This window comes from Myotis daubentonii, chromosome 5 (genome assembly GCF_963259705.1).
Source record: "Myotis daubentonii chromosome 5, mMyoDau2.1, whole genome shotgun sequence".
Classification (NCBI taxonomy): Eukaryota; Metazoa; Chordata; class Mammalia; order Chiroptera; family Vespertilionidae; genus Myotis; species Myotis daubentonii.
The window spans coordinates 87,219,438-87,246,398 of NC_081844.1; the positions used below are offsets into that span (position 1 = coordinate 87,219,438).

Consider the following 26,961-nt stretch of genomic DNA (forward strand, 5'->3'; position numbering starts at 1 on the left):
AGCAGACACCGGTATTCCGGAGCGGGCGGCGGCGTGGTCAAAAAAGGCGCCACGGCCCCTTTAAGAGGCACAGCACCTTCTCCAAGATACCATCTTGCACCAGGAGTTCAAGTAAGCTCTCCACCTACCTTGATATATCCTCCTTAACTGGGTACGACTGGCCGGCGGGGCAAACGAGCCTTCTCATTGGCTTTGCGTGCACGGCCCTCTCTCTTTTATTGGCTCTTGCTCCCGCCACTCGGCGCTAACTCCCGCCCTCCTGAGCCGTTGAGGTAGGTTGAGTGAGGGCTCTTGGGTTAGTTCCTGTTAGGCCCCGGCCGGGGGAGTAGGTTGAAATCTCTTAAGATGCCCGGTGGGCTGGGGCACCGGGGGCTGTGAAGAAGGCGTGAGGGGGCGACGAGGGGAGACCGCGGCAGGCCCGAACGAGAGCGGCGGCCGAGCCCGCCTTCCCTGCACCATGCTCATAGAGGATGTGGATGCCCTCAAGTCCTGGCTGGCCAAGTTACTGGAGCCGATGTGAGTGAGCCTGACTGGGCCGGGGCCGGCGAACGTGGGCGTTGGGGGCCCGCGGGACGCGGGGGGAAGGGAGGCGGCGTGAGGGAGGGCGCGGCGGAGGGGCCGCGGTCGGGAGGTCCCGGCGTCTCCTCTGTAGTACTATCACCATTGAGGGGGGAGGGGAGAGGAGGGAGAGCCAGGGGCGCGGAGACCGTGTGCTGTGGGGCCTGTCGGGAAGGGGGGCGAGGGCTTGTTGAGTCCAAGTCTTGGGGTGCTACTGGGGCAGCAGGAGCAGCGAGGGGACTGGAAATGTTGCTGATTGAGAACTGCGAGGGAGAGCAGGGCTATCGAGGGATTTTTAAATGTGGATATTGGCATCTCGAAGGGAAGAGCAGCGTAGCCAGGGCTTTACAGACAACATTGTTCCGGGACTAAAAGACCTGGAAGCGGCGAGTGTCGAGGAGGGCCTTTTCAAAACCGGGCAGAAAGGGAGGGGAGGGGTACTGAGGGCTTTACAGAGATTACCGATAAGCCCTTAAGAGTCTAGGAATATTAAAGTATTTGAAAAAACGGGGGGTGGTTGAAAGGGCAATGTAGGCATTGGGGGAATTATTGGGAAGCTGATCAATATGATAAAGGTTTTTAGGGATTTCAAATATTATTGGTGAGTTGATAGTACTAGGAGAACTAATGATCTTTAAATATCATTGGGGCTTGGGGGGGAGTTGAGGTTTATGCGTTTGATTGGGGGTTACCCTGCTACCTAGCATTGGAGGAGGGGCTGGAGGGAGGGGTGTGTGTACCTGCGGGATCTCGCGGTTTCTGGATGCGGCGCTGGAGGCATGGAGGGCGTTGCAGAAAGAATAGGAGTTTTGTACATATTGTTGAAAGATGGTGAGGGCAACTGAAGATACTGAGATGGAGGGTTATTGTTGAGGTGCTGAAAAGAATGAGGGGCTTGTTTTAAAATATATATCCTGGGTCGTATTTGGGACCCATGAAAGGGAGAGCAGAGGTATCAAGTTTTTGTGGGTTTTGTAACCATTTTAAGGGGGTAGGAGTGCGTATATTTGAGACACTGAGGTTTGCATAGCTGGTCCCCGAAACACATCTCCTAGACTCTTCTAGGACCTAGGGAAGGCGGGAGGGGAGGGCTGGAGAGACATGCTGTCTTTCGCCCTCTTGGGAGAGAGGGCATGGAAAGCAAGCGAAAGGATGGTTTCCCGCCCCCTCTTCGTTTCTGGGGCTTATCTTCCTGCTGGAGGTGAGGACTTTCTGGCTGAAGGAAAGGGGGTAGAGGAAGCGATGGGCGGGCTTTGCTTCATTAAATCAGATCATTTGCGTGGCCAGATTGAGTTTTTCAGAGGTGGAAGTGTGGAGATGGGGTAAAGTTGGGGCTGTTGAGAAAGCTACTTCCCTGTTGATTTTTTGGCCCTCCGGAGAAATCTTGGTAACTAACCTCTGTTGTTTCTTGAGGTGAGATTGGAACACCTAGGGAGAGTCATGGGTAGTCCAGTGTGTCAGCCTTGTGAAGGCAGGATGCGCGAGGGAGGCAGGCTTAGGGAATTTGGGTGTCTGAAGTGGTATTTGCTTTCTGAAGATGAGGATGTGAGTAGAACACAGGTGTGAATAAATGTGCACCAAGGGCTTCTGAGTTTTACATTAGTGATGGTCAAGTTTTGTTGCTGCTGTTTTGTTAAGCCTCACCCAAGGATATTTTTTCCATTGATTTTTAGAGAGAGTGGAAGAGGGGGAGAGACACAGAGAGGGAAGCATCCACGTGAGAGAGACACATCCATTGGTTGCCTCCCGCACATGCTCCTACCAGGGCCGGGGATCGAGCCTGCAACTGAGGTACGTGCCCTTGACTGGGAATCGAACTCGGACCCTTAGGTCCCCGGGCCCATGCTCCATCCACTGAGCCAAACCGGCCCGGGCAGTGAGTTCTAGTAAAAGTGAAAATGACTTATTGGGGCACTTGAAGTTGTGTAGAAGAATGTGGGCCTCCTGGATGTGCATCATAATTTTTCTACAGTACAAAGTTTTGGAACACAAAAATGGAGATGGAGTGTGATAAAGTTGAGAAATAGTGAAATTGATTTAGTAAAATTGACCATATTTGGAAAAGGCTGAAAAAAAAAATGTCTGTTTAAAAATTCTTTACCTCTATGCTCTTTAATGTTTAAGAAACCAAAAACTTAACTCCGGCTGTTTATGTTGTCATTGTGTATGTGTGTGTAACAGTTTTTCATACAAGCTCTGATTTCGTTTGTTGGTAGAGATCATTTTAAAAGTATTAAAAATTTTTTTTTTTTACATATTTTTATTGATTTCAGAGAGGAAGGGAAAGGGAGAGAGAGATAGAAACATCAATGATGAGAGAATCATTGATCGGCCGCCTTCCGCACGCCCCACACCGGGGACTGACCGAGCCCACAACCAGGCATGTGCCCTTGACCAGAATCGAACCAGGGACCCTTCAGTCCAGCTCGACACTTTATCCACTGAAAAAGTTTTAAATGTATATTTTATGTCTTGGGTAGAAGGTGACAAGTTTTGATAATATAGTTGTGTGTGTGGTGTTTTTTTTTTTTTAAAAGATCCCTAAAATGTTTCTTAATGTCAAAATTTAGTTTGAGTAGGAAGTTAAATCTCCTAAGGGTCTTTTCACTTGGCTTTTTTGGCTGTTTATATTGGCAAGTTTGTAGATACGTAGTAGTTTTCATGGGTAAAAATTACCTTTCAAAATGAATATTTGAGTTTAGTTTCCCCATTTGTTTTCCGTTTATGTTCAATTTAAAGCACACATCATGTTTCTATCTATTCTCTTTAATTTTTGTTACTTTTTTAGGATTAAAAAGATCTAGAATTACTACAACTTAGACTTAATATAGAGGCATTCATAGAATTAGAAAATAAAAATACTTATTTTTAATTCACATAAGTAATGGTTTTGGATGGAAGTGTTGTGAAGAAATAAATGCAGATATCACATGTATTTTCATTCTTAGTATGTTGTTATGGGAGATTATTTTTGTTTGTTTAGACATCCTAAAATGTAATAAATGATATGCTAAAGAGGGATGTATTTGTAAATTTACTTTTTGCATATTCCAGATTTAAGAAAATTTTCATGGCTGATTGGCAGTTGTTAAGTTTTCAGATAAACGTAGTTGCAGTGGCTGTGTTGGAATGGTACGGTGGCACGTGATTTCCCACTGCACTTTCTTGTTTAACTTAATTTCCAGTTAACTAAATTTGGAAGTTTTTGAATTTTTAGGTGTTTTTAAGCATATTACAGCTTATCACTGGTAAAACAAAGGCATGTAAGGGCATATTTCTAAACCAATCCAGTTTACATGTGATTATTCCCTATAGACAAATTAGAAATACCATGTGTTGTTAAGAGCTCACCTGTTACCTTCCATGCCATCTCTATTGCCTTCCAAATAGAGATGTGGGACATATCTATTATTTGTATTAGAGGAAAGACAGAAGGAGGGAGCCTAGAAGAAATGGCTTCTTAACTGGCTGGGGAAAACCCAGTACCATTTTTAAAAAAATACATTTTATTAATTTTTTTTACAGAGAAGAAGGGAGAGGGATAGAAAGTTAGAAACATAGATGAGAGAGAAACAACATCGATCAGCTGCTTCCTGCACACCCTCCACCGAGGATGTGCCTGCAACCAAGGTACATGCCCTTGACCGGAATCAACCTGGGACCCTTCAGTCCGCAGGCCAATGCTCTATCCACTGAGCCAAACCGGTTAGGGCCCCAGTACCATTTTTGTTGGCATCATAAAGGGGAGAAAAACCCTATTAGGCAAGAAGTTTCTATCTCTTTTCCTACTGCTGCATGAACAGACTGAATTCACAGATCTTGTTTGGGGGCCTCATCTTTCTTCACTTTAAAAATATGCTAGATATCCTAGTCATAGAGGCCGTGTAGGGATTATGCACAATTAGAAGATGCCGTGGTTTCGTTCTATCAGAAATAACTTCATTTTAAGTATGGGAACCCCTTAAAAAGTAAGGTCCTAAGTGAATGTTAGGGATAAATAACTGAAGAAATTTCTGCAAGTTTAGAAAAAGTTCAGGCAAGCATTTTTCAGTAACACACATTCCTACCAAAAATGTCTTTAATGGGGAATGTTTTAAGTTACTTACATATTATATATTAAATATATGAAATCATATGCAATTCACTACTGCTTGTTTGGTTTATTGTAAAAATAAGTCTTTTTAAAAAAGCATTTGTAATACTTGTTGGAGAGTTGCATCCATCCATCCATCCATCCATCCATCCATCCATCCATCCATCCATCCATCCATCTATCCTAGTAGAGCATCATTATGTGAATCAGGCCATTTAAGTTCTAGCTCTGTGTCTCAAATTCACTGTGGGACTTCGGAGAAATTGTCTAACCTTTTTCTATTAAACAGAGTTAATTTTATTAGCCTTTTACCTACCTCATGAACATGGTTTGAATATTAATGATGCAGACTTAGTGCTTTGTGTACCTCAGAATCATCATTAAATATAAATGAAACTTCGTGGTTTTGAAATATGAAAATATGCTGAACTCTTTCTGCAAAAATATTTTACTTACTAATGTTAAGCACCACTGACTGCCACTTACAAAATAATAAGCAGTCTAGTGCATGACAGAGCTAGAGTCTCATTGCAGGCTAAATAGGCAGGAACAGGCCGAAACCGGTTTTGCTCAGTGGATAGAGCGTCGGCTTGCGGACTGAAGGGTCCCAGGTTCGATTCCGGTCAAGGGCATGTACCTGGGTTGCGGGCATATCCCCAGTGGGGAGTGTGCAGGAGGCAGCTGATCGATGTTTCTCTCTCATCGATGTTTCTAACTCTCTATCTCTCTCCCTTCCTCTCTGTAAAAAATCAATAAAATATATTTTAAAAAAAATAAAAATAAATAGGCAGGAACAGGAATTGCTAATGAAAGCCACAGTCTTCATGTGCAGTTTCTGTGAGTACAGGCCATATGTACTTTGTGCATGTACTAGGAGATTGAATATATTGCCTTCTCTGATGGAAAAGGCAGCAGTAAGATGCAGAGACTGAGATTATTTTTTTGGTTCATATTTATTGGTTCAGTGGTCATGGGGGGTATACTTTGGTTTAACTCTATAGAGTTTACATGCTGCTATCAAGTTAAACTCTGACTAGTAGTCTCTGAAGTTGCTCAAATGGTAGGAAAAATGATCACCTTGCAGCTGTTAGACCTGACATCCCTGATAAATAAGCTACTAGGGTGAAATGAGTATTTTGGAGGTGTGTTCTTAAGGTTGAGAAGTACTGATAATTTTCTAACGTGTACTTAGTGGCTTCAAAGAATTAGTTTGCCTTTAAAGTGCTGTGGGACCTGTTTAAGGAGACCATTCACTGTTTCATAGAAAAGGACATATTTTGACAAGACGACTTCTTGGCAAGTTTTATTATACTAAGTTACGAACATATTTGTTCTTATGTCTTTTGGTCTGGCTCTTAAATATGTCTGACTTCATTCTTCTGGCCCAATTGCTATAGGCTAAAAGCCAGAAGTTGCTTTATATCCCTGTTTCCTACCGCTGTCTTCTCTCATTCACAGTGTTGTTACTTCATTATTAATCTCCCTTTTTAACCATTTGTTATTTTGTACTGTAATTATTTGTTTTCATACTCATCTCTTGGCCAGGACTGCAGGGCCAAGTCTTGCTCAAAGTAATTCCATTACCTAGCAAGATGCTTGGCACTTAGTAAATATTCAGTAAATGTTTAAATGGATGCATGTGCTCATATGTAAATTTAGGTTGGTGGACAATTAGAAAAGTAAGATTTTTAAAAAGTTATCCTATTTTCTGGGTATACTTAGTTGGTGACCACTGCTCTAGAAGCCATAGTCCAAATGTCAAAATGATGTTTGCAGTTGACAGATGTATGTATATATATTTTTCCCAAAACAATCTATGGGTATTTTATTTTACATTGTGTTCATTCATGAAAACCCTTAATTAAGGGAAAGATGAAAGCTCCTATTTGAAAAGAAGTATCAATATTTGTGTTATCTTTAATATGTGTTAACATTTTTTAGAACTTAATAGTTATGTACACTCTTTGATAAAATAAGCTCAGATTTTACTTATTTTTCAAATACTGTCTTAAATATATTTTTATTGATTTCAGTGAGGAAGGGAGAGAGAAAGCATCAATGAGAGAGAATCACTGATCAGCTGCCTCCTGCATCCCCCCCCCCCCCCCCCCCCCCCCCCGGGGATCGAGCTGCAACCCGGGCATGTGCCCTGATGGAATCGAACTAGTGACCTCTTGGTTCCTGGGTTGAAGCTCGACCATTGAGGCACACTGGGTGGGCATCCACCACTGCCTTATTAAAGGAATAATCAGAACACAGATCTCAGGGGCAGACTTTTTTTTTTTTTTTTACTTTCTTTGTAAAGTAATAAGAGCATTATTGTATTACAGCAAATAATAGAAAGGAGAGAAAAGAATAAAAATTTGGGGTGTGTTTATTTCCAGTTTCTCTTCAGTGTATGAACTTTCTTGAAGATGTAAATAGATTCAAATACACTGTTTTTTTAATATTGATTTCTCCAATTGACTTTACATCAAAAGTATTTTTTATATTTGTGTATTGCTTTTTATAACCATCACTTTGGATGCCTAATTTATAATAATAAAAGTGTAATATGCTAATTAGATCAGACAGCCAAACGACCTTCCAGACGTTCTCCGGATGAAGTTGTTTTGGACGAAGCCGGGGCTGCAAGGGCTGAGGCAGCCACTGCGGCTGCGAGGACCGAGGGCCCCTTGCATGAATTTCGTGCATCAGGTCTCTAGTGTTTCATAAACATTCAACAATAAGAATGGTTACCTTGACTTTACCTTTTCTGTTAAAAATGATGCTGTTTTTATGCAATAAATGTATATATTTTTAGTTTGTCTTAGGTACCAGCAGTATTTCCTATATTTGGCTTCATCCTGAGACTAATTTCCCATAAGTACAACTACTATGCAAGTCAAAGAATGTGAACATTTTTAATGGTTGTAGATACACATTAGGATCAGGAGGTCTTTTCCCCCTTTGGCCCAATAGTGTATTCATTCATTGTCTTATCTCTGAAACAGAAACTACACAAAGGTAGAACTTAAAATTGAACCCATATTCAGAAATATGTAGGTTTTTTTCCTGAAAGTGAAAAAAGTTTAAATAGTCCTGGCTTTTCCCTGAAACAAATAGACTATAGTGGTTTATTATTAGTATATGAGGAAGGATCTTTACTCTTAGGTTTTGGGATTGGGTATATATGTTTGAAGTCTGTAAAGCTGATGTACCAGCTCAGCAGATGTGTCATACCTGCAATGGAAATTTCATTAAGGAAGAGAAAGGCAAATTTAAGGTTTGTTTTTTTTAAAAAATATATTTTATTGATTTTTTACAGAGAGGAAGGGAGAGAGATAGAAAGTTAGAAACATCGATGAGAGAAAATCGATCAGCTGCCTCCTGCACATCTCCTACTGGGGATGTGCCCGCAACCCAGGTACATGCCCTTGATCGGAATCGAACCCGGGACCTTTCAGTCTGCAGGCCGACGCTCTATCCACTGAGCCAAACCGGTTTTGGCAAATTTAAGGTTTTTACAAGTAAGACATTTTTAGGGTGATATTTCTGTTAACTTCCCCTAATAAAAATTAATCCTAATTGCTTTTTATTTTTTAAATGACTTAAAGATAGATTACTGAGACATGTTCTTAGAACATTGTTATGCAAGATGTGAATTTTAAGATCCTTATACATATATTTTTTTACCATTGATTTTTGTTTTTTAAGAGAGTGGAAGGGAGGAAGGAGGAGAGAGAAACAACAATGTGAGAGACACATCAATTGGTTGCCTCCCGCAGGCACCCCGACCCAATCTGGAGACCAAACCTGAAACCTAGGTTTGTGCCCATGCCCTTGACCTGGAATCCAACCTGCAACCCTTCTGTCCTCAGGCCAACACTCCAACCATTGAGCTATGCTGGACTTTACAAATATAAAGTCCTTATATTTGTAACTTCCATTACACTTTAGGAACTTCTTTTGTTGTTGTTTTTTAATTGAAAGGAACTATTGGTTGAGATTTAGGACACATTAATTTGACATGTAGATATACATAAGAAAAGAGGCCCTCTCCCTTCATCTTTGAAATCAATAAAAATATATAAAAAAGAAAAAAAAGAAAAGTGTATGTGCTGTGAAAAAGATTTTACTTGTGTGGAATTGCACCTGAGTTTAGTTCTACGGGTGTTCTGTCTACCTGATCTTCAGTGGATCACTTAATTTGTCTAATATATGCAATTATCGGTAAAATGCATAGTTGATTATGCTGTTAAGGCCTTTTAAAGACTCTAGGACCATGGTCGGCAAACTGCGGCTCGCGAGCCAAATGCGGCTCTTTGGCCCCTTGAGCGTGGCTCTTCCTAAGCCAGTGATGGCGAACCTTTTGAGCTTGACGTGTCAGCATTTTGAAAAACCCTAACTTAACTCTGGTGCCGTGTCACATATAGAAATTTTTTGATATTTGCAACCATAGTAAAACAAAGATTTATATTTTTGATATTTATTTTATATATTTAAATGTCATTTAACAAAGAAAAATCAACCAAAAAAAATGAGTTCGCCTGTCACGTGTCAGAGGTTCGCCATCACTGTCCTAAGCCTTAGGAGTACCCTAATTAAGTTAATAACAATGTACCTACCTATATAGTTTAAGTTTAAAAAATTTGGCTCTCAAAAGAAATTTCAATCGTTGTACTGTTGATATTTGGCTCTGTTGACTAGAGTTTGCCGACCACTGCTCTAGGAGAATAGTAAATTTAGACGGTATTATTACCTTTTTAAATCTCTTTGTTTTAATAGAAGCCCCTTTTTGTCTAGAAATGTGTATATCATAGGCATGGATCCAAAATTTTCAAATCTGTTTTATTCTAAAACTGGAGGCTCAGTGCACGAAATATGTGCGGGGTAGGAGGGGAATCCCTCAGCCTAGCCTGCACCGTCTCCAATCCGGGACCCCTTGGGGGATGTCTGATGGCCTCTCGAAATCCGGGACCGCTGGCTCCTAACCGCTCTCCTGCCTGCCTGCCTGATCGCCCCTAACCAACTCCGCCTTCGGCCTGATCGCCCCTAACTGCTCCCCTGCTGGCCTGATCATACCCTTACTGCCTCTGCCTTGCCCTGCACCTGGGACCTGGGCTTCCCTCCCTCTGGCTGGCTGCAGGCACCCAGGACCTGGGCCGGCTTTGCCTGGGCCACAGCCGCAGGCGCCTGGGACCTCTGGGCAGGCGGCTTGTCCCTTTCCCAGGCCACAGGTGCAGAGGCAATCGCTGGCACCCGGGACTGTGGGGTGGGCGACTTGTCCCTCTCCCAGGCCGCAGCCCCAGCCGCTGGTGCCTGGGACTGCAGGGCGGGCAGCTTGTCCCTCTCCTGGGCCACAGTCTAGCTGGTCCCCATTCCTCTCTCGCGAGCTCATTTGTGCCTGGCTGGTCCCCATTCCTCTATTGTGAGCTCATTTGTGCCTGGCTGGTCCCCATTCCTCTCTGGTAAGCTCATTTGTGCCTGGCTGGTTCCCATTCCTCTCTTGTGAGCTCATTTGTGCCTGGCTGGTTCCCATTCCTCTCTCACCAGTGTTGAGTGTCTGAGCTGTTAACGGCGTGAGGGCTTGATGACTATTTGCATATTAGCTCTTTATTATATAGGATATGCTTATTCCTATATGTAAGCAGAAATGAATTTTCATAAGCTTTGGTTACAAATAAATAGCTGAATGGTTTACTCTTCCTAGGTATTATTTCTTGGGTAAGAGAAATAATAGGTGGCCCTGCATTTGTTTTGTAATCTACCAAGGATCTTAGACATATGTAGATTTTTGTGACACACATCTGGATGTCTTGTTGGGCTAGTATTAGCATGCTACCATAGTTACTACAATATTGTCAGTTTTTGAAGTGTATATGGTAAGGGGCGGCGAAAGAAAAAATAAGAACAAACATAAAAGTACAGAAAATTACAACATAAAATTCCCCAATGTGTTTAAGTTTCACCATTCAGTTGGTGTCAGTTGTTATTTCAGACTGGCAATTTCTCTCCTAGAGCACTTTATGGATATATATATATACATATATATATATATTAGGAACTATTAATTTAAATGGTCCTATTCCTTTGGCTATAAACATTTTTGTATTTGGTGCAGAATTCTATCAGTTATTAATAATTAGTTCACTCACATTAAATATTTAGAATCTGTGATCACTCTTTTCTTGGTGTTTTGTCTTTTTCTGCTCTTTGAATTTCTCATAACTGTTCATCTTGGGTTTTAGCACTGTCACATCAAAATGTATTTCATCAGAAGAGGCCTAACTCTGCATTTGTTTTAGAGCCTGAATAGTAAATATATGTATAAGGCATCTGTGTATGTTTAACCCACCTAATTTATCCAGCAATCTGAATGTTTTGCCTGTTTTTCACTAAGAACCCAAATATTCTTACCCAGCATTGTACCGTCAGGTCATGAGTCTTTCTGAAGAGTCTCATAATACTAGAGAAAATAACATTGCCTCTTTATGCCATTTCTTATTTTTAAAAATCCTTTTCTTTTTGTGCTTAGAATATTTATCTTATCCAGGATCTGAACTTTCTAAGTAAAGGTAGAAATGTGATCCCCCCTCCCATTTGAAAGTTGATTAGAATTATACTGATCAAATATCTTCGTGTTCTCGGGAGTGAAATTAGGTCTACCTACATATCTCTTTCTTGCGGTTTTTATGGAATAGCCAAAATGGGCATGGTATGTGTAACATTTTTTTGAAGATGAAAATGCTGTAAATCCATATTTAGAATTTAGCAATTTATATTTTTTACTTAAGAAAAATTGTAGCTTTCTTTTAAATTGCATGTTTTTATTAATATGTAACTCATCATCTTTAACACTTAGTCTCTCCTCGTACACTTTGATCCTTGCCCATAATTTATTTTTATTAGATCTGAATTTTGTAAAATTGACAATCGTTGAAATTTGCTCTCTTAGAACTTGGTGCATAAAGGTGCATAGATGTTTTAAAAACCTGCCTTTCCCACAAAATGTTAATACTGGCAATGAAAAAATTCTATTTTATTGAATTATGAACTTTAGAAAAATAAACTAGAAGGAAGTAAAGGTACTTATGCTTAGTCTTTCTTTTGTTTGCTGATCTCATGAAGTTGTTGGAAATGATTGATACTCTTGGAGCTGAATCTAACTTTCTGGTTGACAGTGGACGCCCAAGGACTGTAGAACAAGATTAGTTGATTGGAGTGTTTTACAGGAATATGATCACTTTGCTTGCATATTGATTTTAATTACTGTCTTTCTGAATTTTTTCATTTTAGTTTTACAGCAACCCTATGAAGCCATACAAGATAATGTGTTACTTAAATGTACATTCATGAGGAAAATAGAATATTAAAAAATATGTATATTTGCAACATAAAACTTTTAGTTTCATGTAATGTAGATTAAATGTTAAGTCCGACAGATTGCTGTATGTCAGGAGTTGGCAGCTCAAGGATCATGTGCTGCCCTGGCATAGGAGATACTTTAGGTTGTCAAAGTCAGGTTACTACTGACTAGGGCAGTGTAGGCGAACCTTTTGAGCTTGACGTGTCAGCATTTTGAAAAACCCTAACTTAACTCTGGTGCCATGTCACATATAGAAATTTTTTGATATTTGCAACCATAGTAAAACAAAGATGTATATTTTTGATATTTATTTTATATATTTAAATGCCATTTAACAAAGAAAAATCAACCAAAAAAATGAGTTCGCATGTCACCTCTGACACATGTGTCATAGGTTCGCCATCACTGGACTAGGGGAAAAAATAGTGAAGTAGGTAAAGGTTATGTCTGCTGCCCTCCCACCACTTTCTTAACCTTTCTGTGCTGACTCCCAGATATTGTCTCTCTTGCTTATAGCAGCTAAAGTGTTTACCAGTAATATTTAAGGTGCCAAACTTCTATTCTCACTTTTAAGAATAAAAGATCCTTAAGGTACTCACTGAGATGATTAACAGTGGAGTTGATCTCCATTTTTGGATGCTGGTTCCTGGGGTTATAGGGACTGGGGGAAATTGTTGTTACTTTTCCTCCTTCCTCATTGGTCCCATGGAACAGATAGCTCCTGAAGACATTGACTGTTTCTATAGGCTGGGAGTCAAGCTGAAACTAAGGGTCAGTTGCCACCTTTTTCTTATTACCATTGAGAAAGCAAATACAGATTTAGTTAAAAATTCTGGGTGTAATTAGAACATTGAAAGTAGGAGACAAACTATTTTATGAAAATAAGCAGAAAAGGAAACACTTGCACTACATGTATGCTGTGTGTTATAATAGTCCCCTGTGTTTGCAGTTACTTTAAAGTTTTTAGCTTTTCAAGATAGGGGTGACTTCATTAATGATAACCATTTGAAAAAATTGTTTAAAAATTTTTATATTTTCTCTATCTAACTAGATGTGATGCTGACCCTTCAGCTTTAGCCAACTATGTTGTCGCACTGGTCAAGAAGGACAAACCTGAGAAAGAATTGAAAGCCTTTTGTGCTGATCAACTTGACGTCTTTTTACAAAAAGGTAATTACTATGGACCTTTTGTCACGTATTTAAGATTTTCAATTTAAAACTTCTTGATAAAATCTTGAATATAAGCGTGAAAGGAAAGAAATTGCCAGGGTCCTTTTATACTTGAATATATCCATTCATACCTAATTATTTATCACTAGAGGCCCGTTGCACGGAAATTCACGGAATAGGCCTTCCTTCCCCTGGCTGCTGGCACCAGTTTTCCTCCGGCACCCGGGGCCCAGGCCTTTGGTCCAGCCACAGCGAGGCTTGGCTTCTCTGCTGCAGTTGGAGCAGAGAAGCCAAGCCTCTTCAGTCTTAAGTCTTCACTCTGGCCGGAGCCTTTGCCTGCATATGCAAATTAACCGCCATCTTTGTTGGGTTAGTTTGCATAGTCACTCTGGCTTGTGAGTGTAGTGGAGTGACACCAGTTTACATGTTTCTCTTTTATTAGTGTAGATACATTTTGGCAGAACTGGTTTTTCCTTCTCTGTTTCTTTCCTATATTGAGGCAGTGGTAACTAATGCTTTTTTAGGTGAATGGGTCCTTTGCAGCTTGTGGCAGATCCTAGTTGATGGTGGGGGGCGGGTAACATTTGAAGCATATTGAAGCTGTTTATTCTTAGTGTTTATTAAGGCAGTGAAGCTTTCTGTTTTTTTTTCCCCTCCTCTTGGCTGGGGCTTTTTGATATCCAAGAAGAGGTGGCATGTTCTTCTCTTTGTGCCTTTAACTTCTCATTTTCTTACCGAAGTATTTTTCATAGTCCACAGAGATTCCTGGAGTCTTCCCCTGCTGCTTTTTTGACCTCATTCCCTACCTGTCCTCCTCACTATTCTAGTCACATTGACTAATGTGCTGTTTTTGTCAACATGGCAAACATATTCCCAGTTCAGGGCTTTTGAACTCTCTTTACCCTTCCTTGAAACATGGTTTCTTCCCTTATGGTTTTTGGTCTCTTCTCAAATGTCATCATTAAAGCACCCATTTTCAGCCTTTTTCATCTTATGGCACTCATAAACTACTAAAATTCTGGTACACCAAAAAATAAATATTTTGCTCATCTGACCAAAAAAATAGGTATAATTTTGATGATACTTATTACACCGGATGGCTATAGTTGGGTTGGCTGTTGTCATTTTTTTATTTGACAATCTAAGGAAAAAGAGGTCAGTGTCCCTGGCTAAATAAGTCAGGTGTTGCTTATTTTTAAAAAGTGCTGTCTTAGAGTAGTTTCCCCTGAATGTATAGTATACCACACGCCCCTAGACACTCTCGTTCTAACCTTGCTTTATTATTTTTTATCATGGCATTTGTCATTCCTTGTCATGTTGTATGTTGATTTGCCTATTTATATATGTCTCTCCTCCCCAACCCTGTTTGGTCTTTTCCTTTGTGGAGGAGAGACTTGGAACCTACAGTGCCTGTCACATAGAAGATATTCAATAAATATTGTTTAATAGATGGACAGGAATGTAGATAATGCAGTTACTGGTTGATCTAGCTATTGATGGTGGGAAGACATCCTTTACCTCAACTATTTACTGAGAAAGAAAAGAAGTAATTGTGGCTTCTCAATCTAAAACACAGTAATTCCTCCCTAGTACAGATGGGAGGATGAGTATTTTCTTTTCTAAATATATTAATTTATATTACTCAGTTTCCATTAAAGATAAATTATGTAAAATGTAGGGCCATGAAAAAAATAAGTAAAACATTGCAAAGACATTTGAGGTAACAGGCAAATATATGTTTAGATATCTAAGAATTCCTTGTTACAAAAGCTTTAAAGATTTTTAGTAACTTTTTTGAAAAATATATTTTATTGATTTTTTACAGAGCGGAAGGGAGAGGAAGAGGGACAGAGAGTTAGAAACATCAATTCAGTTGCCTCCTGCACACTCCCTACTGGGGAAGTGCCCGCAACCAAGGTGCATGCCCTTGACCGGAATCGAACCTGAGACCCTTCAGTCTTCAGGCTGACGCTCTATCCACTGAGCCAAACCGGTTAGGGCTTTAGTAACTTTTTAAAAAATTACAAAAGCAATACATGTGAGGAAGAATTTTAAAGAACATCTTTAAAAGGAAAAAAAAATAAATTGCCATAAACTTGCAACCAGAGAGAAAAACACTGATCATAAAAATAATGCTTTTGAAGGGTCTGATTAATTTATTTTCTTAAAATAATGTGTACAATTAATAAGAGATAATAGTTTTATAATAAGAAAAAGTTACCACACAAATTAATAGCATAAAGATGCTTTTCTGAAGGAAAATTAATTAGATATTTTAGAAACAGCTGATTATATAAAATGTGTAATAATTACAGTGTAAGCAGGGTTTGTGTTGTACTTTTAAAAAAATTTCTTGATTTTGAGAGAGAGGGAGGAAGGGAAAGAGAAACATCAGTTTGTTGTTCCACGCATTTATGCATTCATTGATTGGTTCATTCTTTTTTTTTTTTTTTAATCTTCATTGTTGAAAGTATTACATACATATACCCCTCCCCCCCATTAACCTCCCCCAGCCCGCCCCAGGCCTTCAGCACCCTATTGTCTGTGTCCATGGGTTATGCATACAGGTCTTTGGTTGCTTACCTCCCCCCAACTTTCCTCTGAGATTCTGCACTCTGTTCTGTTGGTTCATTCTTGTATGTTCCCTGATCTGGGATTGAACCCATAACCTTGGCATATCAGGATAACATTCTAACCAACTGAGTATCTGGCCAGGGTTTTGTGTTGTACTTTTATTTTTAATATTTTTTATTGATTTTTAGAGAGGAAGGAATAAGAAAATATTGATATGAGAGAGAAATATAGATCAGTTGCCTCCTGTATACCCCCTACCAGGGATTGAGCCTGCAGCCTGGGCATGTGGCCTGACCAGGTATTGAACTGGCAATCTGTGTATGGAACCACACTCAACCAGCTGTGCCACACTGGCCAGTGCTGTGTTGTACCTTTTTAAAATATGTATATATATTTTTTCTTGATTTCAGAGAGAGGAAGGGTGAGGGAGAGAAAGAGATAGAAACATCTATGAGAGAGAATCATTGATCAGCTGCCTCTTGTACAACCCCACCAGGAATCGAGCCCACAACCCCCGCATATGCTCTGACCAGGAATTGAACCATGACCTCCTGGTTCATAGGGTGATGCTCAACCACGGAACCACAACCGCTGGGCTATTGTACTTTTTTATTTTATTTTTATTTTTTTTTTATTGATTTTCCACAGAGAGAAAGGGAGAGAGATAGAGAGCCAGAAACATCGATGAGAGAGAAACATCGATCAGCTGCCTCCTGCACATCTCCCACTGGGGATATGCCTGCAACCCAGGTACATGCCCCTGACCGGAATCGAACCTGGGACCTTTCAGTCTGCAGGCCGACGCTCTATCCACTGAGCCAAACCGGCTTCGGCTATTGTACTTTTAATATGCTCTTTTTTCCTTAGAATAGGATCAATGAAAGTTACTTGATTCAAGAAATTTGATTTGAACAACAAATACTTTGACATTTATGTTTTTAATACATTTATTTGGTTCTCCCAGTTTGAAAAAGTTTCAAAGTAAAGCTGCCTTTAAGTAAAATACAAAAAGATACTTTCATATAATTTTCATGTCAACATTTATTTTTTCAACTGATATAAAAATATTTTAAATTTTTGAGTAGGCAGTATATTTAATCCAACAATGTAAAGGTATGCTGTGAAGTCTCTCACCTGTTCTTCATATGCCCTCTTCCCACCTCCAGTACACATTTTGTCTTTTCATCAGTTTTTATGCAAATATAAACATATAAATGTTTATTGTATATTTGAGATCTGATTATCAGTACTCATTCTTTTTATATTTTCTCTGTATTCTGTTGTATGTCTGCCATATAATTTATTTAACTAGTTTCTTATTCATGGAAATTTGGGTTGTTTCCAATCATTTACTATTATGTATTCAAATAATCTTGTATATATATCATTTTTTACATGTGCAGGTATGTCCAAAAGATATAAAAGCCTAGAAGGGGGATTTTCTCCCAATAAGGGTTGGACTCATTTTAAGTCCCAAGAACAGTGTATGAGATGTCCCATTTACCTCAGATTTGACAATAGAATGTGTTGTCAGATTTTTGGTTTCTGTTTATATAACACATATATTATTTATCTTCCTTAGAAACTTCAGGTTTTGTGGATAAACTATTTGAAAGCCTCTATACTAAGAACTACCTTCCGCCTTTGGAACCAGTTAAGCCTGAGCCAAAACCATTAGTCCAAGAAAAAGAAGAAATTAAAGAAGAGGTAATGCAGAGTTTTGTTTTGGGGGCATCCTATGCCCCATTACCAATATTATTCTTAGTTGGAAGTTGACCTCTTTAGAAGTGATGGAAATTTGTGGGGTTTGAGCATGGTGCAAAGTCTTTTTCAGGGCTTCTTAGTTTCTCGAACTTGAAGAGTTGGAAGAATTTCAGATAGCTTGTTTAGAGATCCAAGAAGTATTTTAGTGTGATATTGAGGAATTCAGAGAAATCTTATCCAGTGATTTTTAGAAAAATAAAACTTCATAAATATTGAGGCTTAATTGAAGGAAAAGTACGAATGAAACCTCAAGAGAACTCGTTAGGTAACACATTTTCACATAAATAGAGAAAATAATATAATTATAAATGTAACTCATAGGAAAGAAAAGGAAAAAATGTTTATACAATGTTGAGATATAAAATGTGATTATAGATGGTTTGAATTGAATCAAGGAAGAAATTTTACAAAGTTCATATGTGATTTCTTTTTATGTATATACTAGGGGCCCGGTGCACGAAATTCGTGCACTGGGTGTGTGTGTGTGTGTGTGTGTGTGTGTGTGTGTGTGTGTGTGTGTGGTGTGTCCCTCAGCCCAGCCTGCCCCTTCTCACATACTGGGAGCCCTCAGGCGTTGACCCCCATCACCCTCCAATCGCAGGACCGGCCCCTTGCTCAGGCCGGACGCCTCTGGCCTAGGCGTCCAGCCCGGGCAGCGGGGACCCACAGCTGCAGTGGCCCCACGATCGTGGGCTTCGCTTTAGGCCCAGGCAAGGGACCCCTAGCTCCTGGGACTGCCAGCTTCGACCATGCCCAGCTCCCATCGCTGGCTCCACCCCTACTTCCTGCTATCACTGGCCAGGGCGGAAAAGGCACCTGATTCTCTGATCATGGCTGGGGGGCAGGGCAAAGGCGGCCCCAGGGCCGCCTTTGCCCTGCCCCCCAGCTCTTAGCTCCCCACTGGGTTTCGGATCACTGTCAGTGGCAGGGGACTTCTTCCTGCTTTCCCTTTCGCCTCCCTGCATTGTGCCTACATATGCAAATTAACCGCCATCTTGTTGGCAGTTAACTGCCAATCATAGTTGGCAGTTAATTTGCATATAGCCCTGATTAGCCAATGAAAAGGGTAGCTCGTACGCCAATTACCATTTTTCTCTTTTATTAGATAGGATAACAGTATTACTATAAGAATATAAGTTTTAAAATCAAGCTGCATGAGTTAAAGTAGTAGCTCTAAACAAAGCAACTTAACTGTTCACTTGCATATCAGCAAAATGATTATAGTAGTATATACTTAATCTCTTTAAGGATTAAATGAAATTTTATTTGTGCGCACACACATCTTAGTCCAATGCCTGGCACATAAGTGTTGGTTATTATACAGAAATGTTTTCCAACTTTTGTGTTTATTAATAATTATTTAATGAACTTTTATTTGGGAATAATTTTAAACATATGAAAATTACAAGAATAGTACCACAAATCCCCATATACCATTTACCTAGATTCACCTATTGAAACTTTGCCTCATTTGCTTTCTTTATAAAGACTCAGAATTATTTTCTTCTGAATATTTGGGAGTAAGTCAGGTACATCATGACCTTTGACCTCTAAATATTCAGTGTGTATTTTATAAGAATAAAGATATTCTCTTAACTAGCTATAGTACCATTATTAGTGTCAGTAAATTTAACATCAATAAAATACTGGAATCTACTGTCTGTATTCCAATTTTGTCAGTTGACCAACAACGTCCTTTTATTATAGCTTGTGTTTTTTCCTCTTCAGTACAAGATCATTGTAAAGATCACATATTGCATTTAGTTGTCATTTCTGATACATTTTTAAATGCTAGGATGATAGAATTGATTCAATGTTAAAAGAAAACAAAATAAAATACTTCATTAAGATTCATTGAGATTACTATCACTTTTTTTATTTTTGGCTTATGCCCTTTAATTGTCTCGTAAAATCTTTAAAATTAAAAGAGGCTCTTGGTATGTTTTGTCAAGTAATGGAAATAGGAAGATACTTTTCTTTTGTACTTGATAGAGTATAATTTTGTTGATTGCATCCCAGTGGAATAATATATCTTCTGTATTTCCTGTGAATTGGTAGAACAATTTTTAAACCTAATCTAACAATTGTATAGTGTTTTTGCCAGCACCATATGGTTGCCATATTGTGGCTGCCATTTTATAACATTCATTAACTTTTTGTTCCTATAACCTTTTCTATGAAATAAATCTAAAGTTCTCCTCAAATGAATTATAATTAGGAAAACTCAAATCATTTTACGATACGATGCTTAGAAATAGAGATTTGCTATTTCTGCTGTTTGAATTTAAAGAATGGATTTTTGTTTTCTTCGTACACTTTTCTACCTTAAATTAACACTTAAAAATTAACATATTGCTGGTAATGTAATTTCAGCATCTTTTTATTTCTGTTTCCAAACTTTTTTGGGTGTGATATGACTTTAATATTTCAGTTTATTTGTGCCCTCTTTGTGCCAGTAAGTTTGTCATCAGGTGGGTGTGTTTTGTATTTTGGAGGCCTGTTCTTGTTTCTAATGAGTGTTTCCATATAGGTATTTCAGGAGCCAGCAGAGGAAGAACGAGATGGCAGAAAAAAGAAATATCCTAGTCCCCAGAAGACTCGTTCAGAGTCTAGTGAACGAAGGTTTGTGTATATTTTTAATTAGGAGGATATTGATAACTCTCTTTTCAGTTATATTATAAGGGCATTGAAGAGATTTTTAAAATAATGAACTGACTTCTCTCTCTCTGAACCGATTAAAGGAAAAGTTACCTTTCTTCCTTCCATTCTCTCTTTTTTTGTCTTTGTCTTCCTTTTATAAACAAGCATCATTATGTGCTTTCCCCAAGAGCTCAGGGGTGGGAGCAGTCTCCTTAGAGAATAATAATGAAATGTTCCATTTGGTTAGGGGTGCTTAATATTAAAATCATCCATAGCATTTTATATTACAATTAGTGCATTTTATATTTTGAATCATCAGCCTACCATCAAAAAATTAGTCTTTGTTTAAGAAAACTTTGTTTTGAGCCTTTTTTCTTTTCCAATTTTAAATATCTGTTTTTTTCTCCCACCCCTCCCCATACTTTGGGTTTACCTCTTTTTTTTTCACTTCTCCCTACCCAGTGTACTTGAGGGAATGTTGTTTCTTTTTATATAGTGGACTAGAGAAATTTTGTGGTGGTCCTACGGCTTTCTAAAAAAGCATTTATATTATGAATTTTGATGCATCAAGGAGGGCATTTCATACCACCGATTTGTTTGCAGACTTAGTTTCTGTATCTCCTTATGGCTTTTATATCTGTGTATTATAGGACACGTGAGAAGAAAAGAGAAGATGGCAAGTGGAGAGACTACGATAGGTACTTTGAGCGGAATGAATTGTACCGTGAGAAGTATGACTGGAGAAGAGGCAGGAGTAAAAGCCGGAGTAAGAGCCGAGGCCTAAGTCGAAGTCGAAGCCGAAGTAGGGGGCGCAGCAAAGACCGGGATCCAAATAGGAATGTTGGTGAGTAGAGGCTTCTTCCTAAAGTCTGCATAGTTGCTTATCTTCCTGTATCACAAGAGTATGAGAATTTCTCTTAAAGGCAAATGTATCTTTGTTATTTCTGAGCAGTGTAAAATCTGTAATTGTCTCCAAATATTTAATATTGATTTTGTTAAAAAGATAGGGCTCTTAGGATAGTGTCAAAGGAGTTTGACTCAAAAGAAGTTATTCATAAATGTATTATACTTTGTGCATGTCTAGACTTAAGTCATCTTGTATAATTGAAACAAATGTCCTTTAATCAACAAAGCTATTGCTGGAGGAAAAGGATTGCTGGTCCCTGCCCTCTTCCCCCACTTCCCTCCAAAAAGAATTTGCTTTAAGATTGCCTAGAGTTTGTAAAATTAAAAAAAAAATTAAGTATATTATTGGGATCCCAGCCAGTGATCTCCCGGGATGTCATTTTGGAAATCAATTCTTGGATAGCATTTTTATTAAATATCAGCGGAGAAGCTGGCTTTTCTTCATTATGTATTGGTATTGATGTTATAAGAGATAATTTTACATAAGTTATTGGTCAAGATATGTCACGTTGATGTTCCTACTTTTAGGATATATTAATAATGAAAGCACTTTTAAATACTGATAGCTCAGTAAATTTACTTCAGTATTCTCCTTTCATATTTTTTAAGTGAAAAAATACCCATGTATTTCAAGAATAAATGTCTGATCTTGCTTTTTATTTTTATTTTGTTTCTAAAGCAGAGCACAGGGAAAGATCCAAGTTTAAGAGTGAAAGGAATGACTTGGAGAGTTCATATGTGCCTGTGTCTGCACCGCCTCCAAACTCTTCGGAGCAGTATTCCTCTGGGGCCCAGTCTATTCCCAGCACTGTTACTGTGATTGCACCTGCGCACCACTCAGAAAACACAACGGAGAGTTGGTCCAATTACTATAACAATCATAGCTCTTCCAATTCTTTTGGTCGAAACCCACCACCAAAGAGGCGATGCAGAGATTATGATGGTAAAAATTCTCTTATTATGCTGTACCGAAAAATACTAGTAAAGCAGATGTTGCTCATATTGTATATCTTTTCATTGTAGTTCAGATTTTATTAAAAGGGAAGAATGAGGTGAATCTCTTCTGGCATATGCTTATTTACTTGTTTGATTTAGTAGTTTTGGCTCTTATTAACAGAATGTTCAAATTTGACCCTTTGTTTTTTGTTGTTCTTGTTACTTCAAGTATAACTTGGTAAATAGTAGGAATTATAACTTCTTTGTGTGGTGTTTGGTGCTTGGAATTTGTTATTTGCTGACTTTCCACTTGAATGAATGAATCAGTGTGTGTTTTTTTTTAAACTTTAAGTAGGGTATAGAATCAGATCATAATTGAAGTCTTACCTTATTTGTACCCTCATCTCCCAGCCACAGAGCTCTCCTTCCCAAGGCCAATTTAATGTCATTAATTTCTTGTGTATCTTTCCATACGGAGTCTCTGCATGAAGAGCTTCCTCGATATTTTTTAGACTTTTAGTATTATATATGTACAAAAAATGTGTTTAACTTATTCTTTTTTTAAAAAAAATTATTTTATTGTTTAAAGTATTACAAATAGTAGTACATATGTCTCCTTTTTAACTTATTCTTTATTGATGCCCTTTTGGGTGTTTCTAATATTTTGCTGTTACAAACAGTGCTGCAGTGAATAATCTAGTACATGATGTCCACTGGAATATTTTAAAGTTGCAACTTGCAGTTATAGCAAGACTGGTTGCTTTAGAATAATATCTTGAAAATAGGTAGTGGAATCATATAATTCAAGTCTTTTATCTCTTCTCACCCCACTCCCAGCCTTTGTGAAATTTATATTCCTTTAAAATATCTGAATTTGCCGTGGCTGGTGTTGCTAAGTGGTTAGAATGTCAGCCCGTGTGCTAAGTGTTGAGGGTTCAATTCCTAGTCAAGGTCACGTACCTAGGTTTTAGTTTGATCCCCTGCCCTGGTTGGGGCAATTGCAGGAGGCAACCAGTCAATGTGTTTCTCTCACCTCAATGTCTCTCTTCCCTTCCTTTCCCCCTTCTTCTTTCTCTAAAAATCAATGGAAAAATATACTTGTGTAAGGATTAATAACAACAGAACAAATCTGAATTTTTATTATGAAAATTTCATAGCAAATGCATTAATGGTGGCTAGTAGCCGTTTCTTGACTCTGTTTGCTGACTCAACAAATCATAGTGTCTTAGTGTAGAAAGTAGAGTACACCTGCCCTGACCGCGGGGATATAGGATTATTAACAGAACAACCCTTAAGAAGAGTTTAGACTCCTTGGAGGAAAAACACTTTATAAATCAGATTGATGGGTGTTTCAGGACTTGTTTTCTTTTCTGAATTCGAAGTAGATCATCATAAGATCTTTTTTTTCTTCTTACAGAAAGAGGATTTTGTGTACTTGGTGACCTTTGTCAGTTTGATCATGGAAATGATCCCCTGGTTGTTGATGAAGTTGCTCTGCCAAGCATGATTCCTTTCCCTCCACCTCCTCCTGGGCTTCCTCCTCCACCACCTCCTGGAATGTTAATGCCTCCAATGCCAGGCCCTGGTCCTGGCCCTGGCCCAGGCCCAGGCCCAGGTCCAGGTCCAGGTCCAGGTCCTGGCCACAATATGAGACTTCCTGTTCCCCAAGGACATGGCCAGCCTCCACCTTCTGTTGTGCTTCCCATACCAAGTAAGTATATGTTCATTGACTGTTTATTGCAGAATTATATTTCAAATAATCCATCCCTTTCAGCTAACTTGACACTACATTTAAAGTTTTTGAAAAGTGAATTAATTATAGAATTTAGAATATATTCCTATAATTAAAATTCCATTTCCTTTTTTTCATCCACTGTTGCATTGCATTATTTGTAGCACTTCCAAGTATAAATATTATCAGTAGTGGCTATATTGACCTGGAGTCAAAATCTTGCTAGTTGATAGCATCTTAAGAAAGCCAGTGTTTTGAAGGTGTCAGAAAAAATAACATGCCAGTAGCCCTGGCTGGTGTGGCTCACTTGGTTGGAGTGTTGTCCTGTGCATTGCAAGGTCTTGGGTTCCATTCCTGGTTAGGGCACATACCTAGGTTCTGGGTTCAGTCTCTTGTTGGGGTGTTTAGGGGAGGCAACTGATCAATGTCTCTGTCTCACATCAATATTTTTCTCTCTCTTTCTCCCTCTTTAAAATCAATTAAGAAAAAACAAAACAAAACATGTCAGTATAATGACATTTCCTTGTCTTTAAAGAAAATTTCTTCAAGAATCTTGAAATAATTTCAAAAACATTTTATTATGGAAAATTTCAAATATACACAGAGGCGGAATAATATATGTTCCATATGCACTGTTACCCAATTTCAGTGGATTATCAGTATTCATCTGTTTTTGTTTCATTTTTCTCCCACCCCACCCACACATTTCTTTTGGCTTAATTTTTGCTGGAGTAAATGTCAAGTGTTATATCATTTTACTAATATATATTTCATTATGAATCTCTTCACTGAAAGGACTATTTTTTTTGTTTGTTTTTCATAAATAATGTGCTATTATCACATCTATCAAAATTAATATTAAGAAACTAGAGGCCCAGTGCATGAATTTGTGCATGGGTGGGGTCCCTCGGCCTGGCTGGTGATCGGGGCTGATCGGGGCCATCTTGCCCCATCCCGATTGGGCCCGATTGGGGCTGGCTGGCCGGGAGGAGGGACCATGGGAGGTTGGCTGCCCAGGGGGAGGGACCTCAGGAGGTTGGCCGGCTAGGATGGAGGGACCACAGGAGGTTGGCTGGCTACGGAGGTTGGATGTGGGAGTGCACTGACCACCCAACCGGCCAGGGGGAGGGACTGCGGGAGGAGCATCTGCCCCCTGGTGGTCAGTGCATGTCATAACTACCGGCCAGTCCTAACGGTCGCTTAAGCTTTTATATATATAGACTAGGGGCCCGGTGCACGAAATTCGTGCACTGGGTGTGTGTGTGGGGGGCGTGTCCCTCAGCCCAGCCTGCCCCCTCTCACATACTGGGAGCCCTCAGGCGTTGACCCCCATCACCCTCCAATCGCAGGATCGGCCCCTTGCCCAGGCCTGACGCCTCTGGCTGAGGCGTCCGGCCCGGGCAGCGGGGTCCCACAGCTGCAGTGGCCCCACGATCGTGGGCTTCGCTTTAGGCCCAGGCAAGGGACCCCTAGCTCCTGGGACTGCCAGCTTCGACTGTGCCCAGCTCCCATCGCTGGCTCCACCCCTACTTCCTGCTATCACTGGCCAGGGTGGAAAAGGCACCTGATTCTCCGATCATGGCTGGGGGGCAGGGCAAAGGCAGCCCCAGGGCCGCCTTTGCCCTGCCCCCCAGCTCTTAGCTCCCCCCTGGGTTTCTGATCACTGTCAGTGGCAGGGGGCTTCTTCCTGCTTTCCCTTTTGCCTCCCTGCATTGTGCCTACATATGCAAATTAACCGCCATCTTGTTGGCAGTTAACTGCCAATCTTAGTTGGCAGTTAATTTGCATATAGCCCTGATTAGCCAATGAGAAGGGTAGCTCGTACGCCAATTACCATTTTTCTCTTTTATTAGTGTTGATGTTTGAGAATGATCATTAGAAAACCTTAGCAATTGCTAATTTATCAGAAACTGAAGTAAGACTAAACTTTTTTAGTATAATTGAAAAGATTGTGGAGTGAGTAGTTTACATGTATGCAAGTGTATAAGAAAATATATACTTGATGACATTTAACATTGCTAGCAGATTGCAAATTATTATTTTTTGAAAAATGATTGTTATTCACTTTGGTAGTTTTTAAAATGTTCTTTTTATTTATAATTCTGAGCACATGCTTTTATTAATTTTAGGGGGAGAGAGAGAGAGAGAAACATCGATGTGAGAGTGAAATATCTTATCAGTTGCCTCCCCCACGACCGGAAATCGAACCCATGACCTTTTGTCGTATGGGACGATGCTCCAACCAACTGAGCGACACTGGCCAGGGCTACTTTTTATTTTTGAAATTATAATAGAAGTTGCAAAAATACTTTAGTGTGATTCTGTGCATTCCTCACCTAGCTTTTCTGCAGTAATGTCGTTTATAGAACATATTTCATTAAAATTGGTAAAGGTTTTGAGACATTTAATGCATAGATTTGGTCAATAAAAATATGAAGAGGGAAGGTAGGGGTGGGTGGGTGGGTGGAAGAGATCAACAAAAGAACTTGTATGCATCTCTGCATAACCTATGCACACAGATAATAGTGTGGTGAAGGCCTGGGTGGGGGTGGGCTAGAAGGGGTCAGTGGCGGGGAGGGGGGGTAAGGGACATATGCAATACTTTCAACAATGAAGATTTAAAAACAAACAAAAAGTAATATGGTTCTTTATAATTCAGCATTTGTGAGTATTTATTGTCACATAAATGGTATACTTGTATAGTTCAAATTGATGCTATTCCCAGGTAAAATAGCACCTTTATGTATAGAAATTCTTAAAATAAAAGTTATCGCCCTGAACTTCTTAAAAGTTAAATCCAAGGCTGTAATTTCCCCCCAGTATTTTGCTAGAACAAATTTAAGGAAACCGAAAAGTTAAAAGAACTATATATTGCCTGGCTGGTGTTACTCGGTGGTTGAACATTGACCTATGAACCAGGAGGTCATGGTTTGATTCCCGGTCAGGGCACAGGCTCAATCCCCAATAGAGGGCATGCAGGAGGCAGCTGATCAATGATTTTCTTTCTTTCTTTAAATATATTTTTATTGATTTCAGAGAGGAAGGGAGAGGGGAGAGAGAGAGAGAAAAACATCAATGATGAGAGAGAATCATTGATCAGCTGCCTCCTGCACACCCCTTACTGGGATTGAGCCCGCAACCCAGGCATGTTCCCCTGACCAGAATTGAACCTGGGACCCTTCAGTCTGCAGGCCAGTGCTCTATTCACAGAGCCAAACCAGCTAGGGCTATAGTGAGTAT

The 26,961-nt window shown here is 39.5% G+C and overlaps 1 protein-coding gene across 1 annotated transcript in view; it reads left to right on the forward strand.

Annotated features, from left to right (window-relative positions):
• The first annotated feature begins 262 nt into the window (after positions 1-262).
• The window catches only part of RBM27 (RNA binding motif protein 27), a 73,425-nt gene continuing 46,726 nt past the window's right edge, over positions 263-26,961 (forward strand). Inside the window, exons 1-7 of the mRNA XM_059699539.1 lie at positions 263-516; positions 13,051-13,169; positions 17,326-17,450; positions 20,038-20,129; positions 20,798-20,991; positions 21,736-21,996; positions 23,407-23,834. Of these exons, the coding sequence (XP_059555522.1) occupies positions 458-516; positions 13,051-13,169; positions 17,326-17,450; positions 20,038-20,129; positions 20,798-20,991; positions 21,736-21,996; positions 23,407-23,834 (1,278 nt within the window). The 5' untranslated portion in view covers positions 263-457. The remainder of the gene's footprint in view (positions 517-13,050; positions 13,170-17,325; positions 17,451-20,037; positions 20,130-20,797; positions 20,992-21,735; positions 21,997-23,406; positions 23,835-26,961) is intronic.